General features: G+C 41.0%; 1 protein-coding gene across 1 annotated transcript; it reads right to left on the bottom strand.

Annotated features, from left to right (window-relative positions):
- Positions 1 to 9,124: 9,124 nt before the first annotated feature.
- On the bottom strand, positions 9,125 to 10,052 carry LOC120111798 (transcription factor MYB1-like). The gene is made up of 3 exons (XM_039129699.1): positions 9,923 to 10,052; positions 9,705 to 9,834; positions 9,125 to 9,618 (listed from the first exon to the last, which is right to left on the bottom strand). The coding sequence occupies exons 1-3, from the start codon at positions 10,050 to 10,052 to the stop codon at positions 9,207 to 9,209; spliced, it is 672 nt and encodes a 223-aa protein (XP_038985627.1). The 3' UTR covers positions 9,125 to 9,206.
- Positions 10,053 to 10,438: the final 386 nt, after the last annotated feature.

The raw sequence follows: 10,438 nt of genomic DNA, 5'->3' as shown, positions 1-10,438 counted from the left end.
TTTTATAGTTTCCTCCTTCATTAGGACCCAAGTTAATAGCTCTTTTCAAGAATTTGACTATTTGACTGTTGGCCATAGATTTAAATAAGCAAACTGATCATATAGTTCAATAACATCATATTTGACTCTCTCTCTCTCTCTCTCTCTCTCTCTCTCTCTCTCTATATATATATATATATATATATATATATCTATATATATCTATATATATATATATATATATCTATATATATATATATATATATATATCTATATATCTATATCTATCTATCTATATATATATATATCTATATATCTATATATATATATATATATATATATATATATATATATATATATATATATATATATATATATATATATATATATATATATATCTATATCTATCTATCTATCTATCTATATATATGGATATATATATTGTTGAACCCAATAATTTTATTTAATGTGCGAGAAATCTAGAAAATCATGGCTTGGATTTTGATAGATTGGTGATTCAACTCAATGAGTTATTTTATCTCACTCTCTCCATGTTAAGAAAAAAATTGCTCTATCTTTGATTTTTTATATTTATATTTTTATATTTACATTTGGTTTAATTTCATTTTTATAATGAAATTAAAGCTATAGATTTTGGTAATAAATACCTCTATCTGGGCAAAAAATGAGAGAGCAAAAGAATAATGATTGAAAAGAAGGAAAAGTAAAGTGGAGAATGAGAGGAGATTCTTGTGAGCATTCTCCTATAGTAGTCTCTGTTTGTGAGCCTACTTTCATGATCTTTCCTTATTCAGAGGAGTTTTATGAAATTGTTGCTTTCAGCGTTATAAAGATTTTGCATCCTCTTTAGGTATAGGAGGGATCTAGTCCAACCGTCCAACATTCTATAATGTAATAGCTTTTTATTACCAAATAAACTATGCTTTTCAAAAACAAGCCATAACTAACTCAATTTATCTTGCGTAAAATCTCATGTTTCATGTATGGAAATTATCTGTGCCTTGTATGATCTAGTAAAAGTTATAATAAAAGTTATGGTTTTACCATTGTATTCTTACACAAGCTTCATCAAATAAGAAAAGAAAAAATATTTCAATCCCATGATTAGTGAAAAAACTTCTATAACTCTTTTTGTTATCTAATTATTAAATTAATTTTTTAAATAATATTTTTATGTAAAACATTGAGGAGCACACATTAGATAAATTCGAGTGTTAAAACAAGTTAACATAGAAAAGAATAAAATTAATTTTTTTTTGCATGTAAACCTTCCTAAATATATGAAATTTCATAAATATCCATGCTGTGCAAAATCATTCTATTTGTCCTCATTCTCACTGGATGGGTCTCTTTGGAGAATTCTTATGCGGGCACCAAATCCCAATCACTACCTGTCAAGGTCTAGCTCATTAAACTTGAAAACAATGGTAAAGGACTTTTAGAGAGTTGGATCACAAAATAATTGAAAGAAACTTAAATTTGATCCAACCTAACCGGTTTGACCTTTTACAACCTAGACTTGATGTATCTTAGAACAGGTTTTCAAGACAGGAGATCTCTGTCATCTTGGAAGGTTGAGATCAACCGGGATCTTGCTAAATTTTGGTAAAGTTGGAAGCTTTGGTCAAAAAAAGGGAGACTAATTATTTCAAGAGTCTTGAACAGTATTCTAGAAATATATCGAAATGTTAATAAATAAATAAATTTCAAATTTACAATTATAGTTTTAAACAGTTTATAATTAACTAATTAATCGAAAATGATAAATACTTATCAGGAAATATCAGCTGATATTTTGATATTGTATTTGGCCCATTTGTTGGATTGACTTGGTTTATACCCCATGATATTCATGTTTTCGATATCCGTACAAAATATTGCAGTGCCAATTTGTTGCAACCTAAATTGCTTCGACTGACATTTTGCCCATGATCTAATTTACATACATCTGAACTTTGTTATTGTGTTATGATTGACTTCTCTTTAAAAATAAAGGTGATTATAATAAACATGCATGTCGAATTGTAGCACTTTCAAATTTTTTAAGTTATATGATTGATTTCTCTATCTCTTTTTAGCACTGTTGAGATATGCACCTTCATGGAAGATGAAGAAAGCCAAAAGCAAAAAACCAAGGAAAAGGAGAGATGTTTGTCTTGCTTGCCATAGCTCCAAAATAGTGAGAGGAATCTTTAAGAGGGATGCATGCTGTTGTTCTGTATGCTTTCTTTGAATAGAACAACACAGCTTGGCATTGGCCGTTGTGGTACTCTTATTTATTATATGTAATAAATTCTTACAATGCTTTGGGATCAAAGCACATGAGGCCATAGAGGCAATTCCGAGCTTTTGAAATTTTTTATAAGTAGAGAACTCGACTATTCATCAGTTATACTTAGCACCTGCCTTCTCCTCCTTTTGATCACTATGTTGGGATTAGATATCAGCTACTTGATTTGCCATCGATTTGGTGATGACCTTAGAATCATAATAGGTCATTCAACCAAAAAAATAATAATCATAGTAGCCCTTGAATCACGTTTGTGCGTAGGGCAATAATCTATTATATTTATGATAGAATTTCCTCTGCTCTATCTGGCCTCCATTTGATGGGTGTGAGAAAATGACTCTCATATCTCATATTTAAGAACACCGGAAACTCACATCGCTTGGATTTTCAATGATCTAGACTGATTTGGCGACTTGGACAAGTTAACTAGTTAGTATAAAAATAATTAATACAATATATAATATAATATAATCTGAATGATAATATCATATATAAATATATGATAAATATATTGTTTGTAAATAAATGATATATATATTTTGTAAATATATTGATAAATATAAATACACATTTATTAAACATAAGTATAAATATAATATCAAATTAATATAAAGTAATTAAAAATATAAATATAAAACATTAATTAATAATTATATCAATTTAAGTGTATAGATATTGATGGGAGGCAAAGTGGATCGTCCTGCTCTAGCGTGGGGCCACCCAATTCTGGCCGAGCAGACCTCAGAGTCGAGCAGGTCAGACCTCGGTCCTGCTAAAAAACAGGCCGACCTCGAACCCCGCTGAAAGTCGAGCCGATCTCGACCAGAGACCAGGCCGACCTCAGCCCCCGCGGGAGGCCGAGCCGACTTCATCAAGCACATGCCGTGGCCTCCAAGCCTGCCTAACCTCTCCCGCAGCCGCAGCCGCGTGCGCGCCTACGCCTGCGCATGTGGCTGAACATCCCAGCCATGCTTGCTGCCAAGAGCCAGGTTGACCTCGGACCCCGCCAAAGGCCGAGCCGACCTCGGCCCTATCAACCTCCGCTTGGAATGATGTGACGGATCCTCAAAACAAATCTGAAAAGATATCTCCCGCATCCTCCGCCTACGAGATTGATCTTCGTGATTCATGCCGCCTCTAGCTAATGGCTAGTTGATCACAAATCAGTCCGAGAATTCACGTAACGGCCGAGACCCTCATCCTATAAAAAGGAGGCAAAAAAAAGCTCTCCGTAAATGAGAAAAAACACTCAGAAACCTCTCTCCAAAAATGCTGGATCAACTCTAACTTAGCCATCGAAGGGCCTTTGCCGGAATCTTCAGCCAAAACTTTGTGCAGATACCCCGGAGCACAGGAAGTGGCTCCCTTCCTCTGTCCCAGCCGGCGCCTTCTCGGCTTCCTCCAGCGTGGTCACCCTCAGGCCAAATTTCAACCACAACAGATATAGTTTATTAAGGATAATTCTAAAAATTTGATTGAGTTGGATCAGCAATCCACTTAAAACTCGACTGAGCGGGTTGGATCATCGAGATTTTTATCGAATCATTTGCTTGGATTTTTTTTTTTTTTCCTTTGGTTCTCAGCAGTTATGGTGAAACTGATTTACATTAACAATGCAGTTTGGTTGTTTGGTGGTCAACCTTTTTTTTGACTTTAAGTGGCCTACATGCCCAAGCCTGGTCCCCGCTCCCTCTGGTTCTTTTTTCAAAGGCTATAATGGTTGGAAAGTCTCCAGATCTGTCTCTTGGACAGTATAAATAAAATGGCTAAAACAGTGCAATTAGTCCAGCATTATCATCTCCAAGTCAAGCCTCTCCATCCCATCACTGCAACCATCTCTTTCACCCAATGAAGCTTCCAAGAAGTTTCAAAAGGAGAGAAGAAATAGGCAATGGAAGCAGAGGACAAAATCAGCTTCCATGAATGCAATTGTCATCTCTCTCTAAGAATCTGGGGCTCTCTTTTCAGTCCTACATCAGTTGTGCGTTGAACAAATTTTGAACATTTATATAGAATTGAGATATCTAAATAATATCTTCCAACTAATTTTTTTTTATTTTTTGATAAAATCCTGAGTTGTTGCGTGCTCTCTCATTTTTAAAGCAACATGGCTTGAGAAGAGCCATTTCAGTACCATACCTCAAGCCTATGTGTAGGTGCCTTCATTTATCTTGAAACAACTACCACAGCCACTACTAGCCAGCAAGCTCTACTACTCTCCTCACCTCTGAATAAAATGCTTGATTGCCATGTAGGAGTCATCAATTTCTTTATCAATTTCTTTGTAGAATATGTTCTTGCTGTTGTAAGTGATATTATCTTGGAAGGAAAAGAGACCGAGTCAGTAATTTATTGACAAGGAAGGGGAAAATGATAGTGGATCAATACTTATTACGAGTTGGGACTTTTACAAAGCTATGTGGGCAAGAAAGATATATAATAATGAACAGAAATAGCTTGCTTAATTAATTTAGCCATACATATAAGATTGCTAAGTTAAGTCAAATTGGTTCGCTATCTTGTTGTCGAATAGCTTGCTAAATTACATATACTCGTTATTACTGTCATTTGATAGTTTCTCTCACTAATTTGTGATCCCCTTATATAATTTGAACATGAAAAATACCTCATCCATTCTTTTTTTAGAGCAATTTGATTTTCTTTTATATTCATTTTCTAGTGATGAACTTGGTATTTCTAAGATCTCATCCAATCATTGTTGCCATCCTGTGAATTTATACTATTGTGAGATGACAATGTTTTGTAAGTTTTTGCTATGATTGATTAGTATAGTTAGCTATTCTCTGCCATCTTACTAGTTTACTAGCTTAGTGATTAAATAAACTAAGAAATCACAAGATACTCTTTGTTATCCACCTAATTATCTTCCTATTTGTACCTATACTTAGCTATATTTCAGTTACTGGTTTAAATTCTTGTATGTATTATTAGGCCATGGAACATGGCTTGATGAGCTTTGGCGGTCTTCCATCACATGGATTGCCTTGATGAGCTTTGGCGGTCTTTCAAAAATCAAATAATTATATTGTTTCTTTTAGTTCAAAATTAAGTGAGGCAGTTGATTTTTTTTATTTCAAAATTAAGCAATCTAGTTGGGTCACACTTGGTATTGACCGAACCGGCTGGTCTCGACCAATTTTGGTTGGAACATGCAGGATGCCCCGATCATTGATAAACTAGCTAGGGTCTTGCCGGTGCACGGCGATGCCATGCAGAGGGTTTCACGTAACTTGGAGTTGACCAAGAGGCGATTGCGTCGCTGGAACCGTAAGGCTGTGGGCGATATTTTTAGAAAGTTGGAGGAAGTGGAGGCCGCGATAGCCGACCTTCAAAGAAAAGAAGATCAGGAGGGTGCACTCCCTAAGGCTGACATGGTAGGCCTTCGAGAGTTTCTTACCACTCATCCGTCGATCTTGCGACAGCATGATATATTCTGAAGACAGAAATCTAGAATTCAGTGGGTCAGAGATGGAGATCGGAACACTAGTTTTTTCATCGGACCACAATCAACAGAAGGCAGAGGAATATGATCTGGTCCCTGCGAGACAAGATGGGCCAGCAGGTGGAGGGGGAACAGGCAGTCAGATAGGTCCTGCTTGATTTCTTCTGATCTAGATGGACGGAGGACAGTGAGGCTGACGATGTCGGCTAGCTCCCGAGGGCCGACACGGGAATCAGTGTTATGAAGAAGGCGCTATTGGTTCGACTAGTGATGGAGTGGGAGGTACGGGAGGTAGTCTGGGCCTTGACAGAGGATAAGGCTCCTAGTCCAGATAGGTTCCCACCTTTCTTTTTTCGGAGATATTAGGGCATCATCTAGATTGCTGTGGCGGAAGCAGTTTAGTGTTTCTTCAGTCGAGGAGGAATGCCTGAGGACTGGAAGGCCACCTTTGTCATGCTGATACCAAAGCATCAAGATGAGGTGGAGCAGTGCCATTTTAAGCCTATCAGCTTGTGCACAATCTTATATAAAGTTGTGGCAAGAATATTGGTGGAGCGGATGAAGCCCTTGCTTCTCGGTATTATCTATCAGGAGTAAGGAGCTTTTGTGGAAGGTAGGAGTATCTTCGACAATGTCATGTTGGCCCAAGAAATGATGTGGGATCTTCAGCGGCCCCGAAGTGGCGAAGTCTGATGGCTCTCAAGCTGGACATGAACGAGCTTATGACAGAATCAGGTGGAGCTTCCTTGGGTGAGCCCTGGAGAGTTTTGGTTTTATGGGATCTGGATTGATTGGGTGCTGGGGTATGTTCGGAGACCGAATTTTTTTATTCTGGTCAACGACACACTATCCCTCCTTTTTCAGTCCACCATAAGGCTTCGATAGGGATGTCCTCTATCTCCGTATTTGTTCATCATTTGCTTTGACGTCTTGTCTCGGGCACTGGTGGTTGCATGCACCGACCGGGAGTTGGAGGCTTACGTCCCAGCTCCAGGAGCCCAGCTGATATCTCACTTACTCTTTGCCAATGACTATCTTCTCTTAACAAAGGCGCGAGTAGCGAACACATGGGCCCTCAGAAGGGTGCTAATTGACTATTGTGCTGTGTCTCGGCAGAGAGTGAATGTCCAAAAGTCCGCCACTTCTTTCAGCCCTAGCATGATGCTGGAGGTGAGACGGGGGATTCGGAGGATTATGGGGATACCAGAGCAGGATGGGACCTGGAGTTATCTAGGCATTCTGATCACTGGTAGGAGGTTGCAGGTAGCTGAGTGCATTAGTTTGGTGCAACTGATCCAGAGTAGAATGGAGGGTTGGCAGGAAGCATCTCTATTTATGATGGTTAGATTGACGCTGATCAGATCTAAAGATTAAGCAGCTAGTTCGGGGCTTCTTATGGGGCTTGCGTGGAGGTAGTCATGGAGTGCACCTGGTGGCATGGGAGAGCATTTGCCTTTCGTCCAGCAAGGGTAGCCTTGGGGTACTATCTCTCCTAGAGAAGCGGGAGGCGCTCATCGCCCGGCATGCAGTCCAGTTCATGTTGGAGTCGTAGGGGTTCTGAAACCGGACTATAGCAGCTTGCTATGGGTGGGTGGGCCCTGAGGTGCCAGCTCGGGGAGGTCGGAGTGCTCCTTCCTGTGGTGATAGATAGTGATGTACTTGACTACCATATTGGCTCACACCAGATAGATGATAGGTGATGGGCGGAGCATTGATGTGGCTAGTGACCCGTGGGTGGATGCCCTCCTCTTGTGGCATTGGCCGACTACGGTCAGTGTTGAGGTAGCAGAGGGCATGTGTGTATGTGATCTCTTTGTTTCCGGGGGGGGGGGGGTGGCTGCATGGGACAAGGCTAGGTTGTTTCAGCTTTTTGGAGAGCATCTTGCAGATAGGGTTTGATCTCTTTCGGTACCAGGATGTGCAAGTCCAGATATCTGGGTTTAGAGTACCTCGAGTAGGACTAGCCTCAGGGTGGGAGATCTTTTCTGCATCCTTCGACGAGAGTATGAGTTGGGGCCAGACTGTGCCTGGATCTAGCACATGGGACTCCATCCAAGGGTAGCACTATTTCTTTGGAAGGTGGTCTGGGATCGTCTTCCGACGATAGCAGTACTCAATGGACGAGGGCTGAGGATTTTCTCGGAATGTGGAGAGTGTGGTGTGGATGAGATGGCGGACCATGCGATGTTTCAATGTGAATGGGCGAGTTGACTTGGTGGTTGGCAGGGATCCAGCGTGAGATTTGGGGCCAGAGGGATCAATTTCCACAGGTCATACATCGATTGTTAGAGTCTCTACTGCTTCACCAGAAGGCGGTTAGAGCGACTTGCATGGCTTACTAGATCTAGTTGGCAAAGAATGTCCGAACCTTTGGTGAACACAGCATGCTGCCGAGGCTCGTGGTGGAGAGCGCCCAGGCGCAGGCAGTGGAAATCAGTCATATCACACCCGTTGGAGGGATCTTGACAGTTCGGAACATCTGGAGTTTCCATTCTGCTCCGGCAGCATTCCGCACGGTGTTTTTACCTGGGAGTCCCCACCCCCGAGCTTCCTTAAGGTCAATTTCGATAGGTCTGTCTTGGACGGAGGCACGAGGGGGGGCACAGATTTTGTTATACAGGACCCATATGTCAGGGTGGTGGATGTTAGCTATTCGATATCTCGATTCTCAATGCGGAGCTGAGGGCTGCTTGGGCAGGCCTTCGTCATGCCCGGCGCGACTTACGAGCCAGCTCTATTATCCTAGAGGGTGATTTGGCCACGGTCATCAGTTGGATCCAGAGGGGCCCAAAGGGTAATTGTCGCAACCAACCACTGCTCCGAGATATTTGGGCAATGCTGAGGGACAGAAGGGCTTTTCAGGCCAAATATATTTTTTGAAAAGCAAATGAAGCTGCGGATTTGGTGGCTGCTTATGTGGCCAGTCATTCTGGTAATATCTTGTGAGCTGGAGACGGAGAGTTGCCCTAGGTACTCGGAGGCATTTTGTTTTCTGACTTTCTTGGGTGCATCCGTACTCGTCAGATATGATCTACCCGCTTTAGTGCAAAAAAAAGGGTCTACAATTCGTTCGTTAATAACAAAATGGAATTAGAGTAGTTATTCGAATTGGAATAGTTATTGCATATGTTTCCTTGTTCTAGTTGGCCTACAATTTCTTCTGACTAATTTTTGTTTGAGGGTGCTTTCATTGATAGAAAATTAGAAGGCCTTATACCAGGTTCAGCTTATGATAGCCCTCCTTTGGAATGGTTATGCCGAGCATAAGCAAATTTGCCCGGCATAAGTTTTCCATGATTATGCTTAATGCAATCGCTGCGTAGGAAATTATCAATGTGACACTTCTCAAATATTTAACTGAGCTGATGTCTGGAGGTGCCTCCAATATTTTCTAAAATAGATATCCAATATAGAGTAGAAGCACCAATCCAAGGGGCCACACAAACGTACCATCTATTTGTGAAAGACATCGTTGGACCATAGGAAATCTTCTGTGCCCATGAAACAAGCTAAGGAACCGAACTCCCAAGCGAAGGCTGGTTGGATCTCTTCCCCCCTCATCCATCCATCTGCCATGTCTTCATTGAACAAGAAGGGATCGTCTGAAGGTGGCATCGATGCACCGCCTCTGCAATTCTGATCTCCTGCTGCATTGTCCTTCGATTGGATCTCTCCATCAACCTTCAGATCAATCAGTATGTTGCTGCTGCACCTTGTTGCCTTGGTTTGAGCCGACTCTAGTTCATGATGCACTGCTTGAGCCAAGTTGCTGCCTCGTTGCACCTTCTTCCTAAGAATTGTATTCCAATAATTCTTAATTTCATTATCGGTACGTCCCGGGAGCCGGCCGGCTATCAAAGACCACCTTAATGAGATCAATGGAGCAAATGAGAACTTCACTCTATATATAGGAGTAGCACATTGATATAAATAGAGGGAAGGTGATGGAACCTGTTTCCTAGAAGCTTGTGGAGTCTGATGATAAGGTCCTCCTCTTCTTGGGTTATGTTACCTCTCTTGAGGCCAGGTCGGAGATAGTTCAGCCAACGAAGGCGGCAGCTCTTCCCAGTCCGATTGAGGCCTTAAGTTTCAAGGGAAGACATGAAGTTTTATGACTGCACATTTGTCATAGACATGGATATATATAACTAGCTCTCCTTGGTACTTACCGGCTTCTTTAGGAACGCTGGACCATTTTCCGGCACCATGGGATTCGATATAGTTTGCGAGGATTCGATCCTCCTCCAGGGACCAAGCTCCTCTGTTCAAGCCCTGAGAGCAGACGGGAGTTCTTCCCATCTTTTACAGTCTTGTCATGGTTAGTTTTATATATATATATCCAGGGCTCATGCCTTGTGGTTTGAACTCTAGATTGAAGCCATCAATCTAATAGATGCTGCAAATTTCAAATGGGTGATTATGGAACAGCAACTGACGGCTGGATTGAGCTGGTTAGTGGGGTTGGTGATCGATGGAAATACTGTGCCCGTTTGGCACGTTGTGGCTTGCTTTGGATAACTTTGCATCAGTAGTGGTGGTACTCATTTATATGCAGTGTTTGAAACGAGAAAAAAGTTTTTTTTGGCAAGTCTTGAGCACCGCCGACCGAAGCAAAACTCCAAAAGATTGGATCTATTGTACCACATTCGAAAATGCACCGGGATGAACGTCAAATCACGTTGACA

Source organism: Phoenix dactylifera, chromosome 8 (assembly GCF_009389715.1).
Source record: "Phoenix dactylifera cultivar Barhee BC4 chromosome 8, palm_55x_up_171113_PBpolish2nd_filt_p, whole genome shotgun sequence".
Lineage (NCBI taxonomy): Eukaryota > Viridiplantae > Streptophyta > Magnoliopsida > Arecales > Arecaceae > Phoenix > Phoenix dactylifera.
This window is presented reverse-complemented; position numbering and strand designations above follow the sequence as displayed.

Coding starts and splice junctions, on each gene's coding strand:
- LOC120111798 (XM_039129699.1), bottom strand. CDS start 10,052: ATGGGAAGAACTCCCGTCTGCTCTCAGGGCTTGAACAGAGGAGCTTGG. Junction 9,835..9,922: donor CAGCGTTCCTAAAGAAGCCG/GTAAGTACCAAG, acceptor TTGAAACTTAAG/GCCTCAATCGGACTGGGAAG. Junction 9,619..9,704: donor CACAAGCTTCTAGGAAACAG/GTTCCATCACCT, acceptor GATCTCATTAAG/GTGGTCTTTGATAGCCGGCC.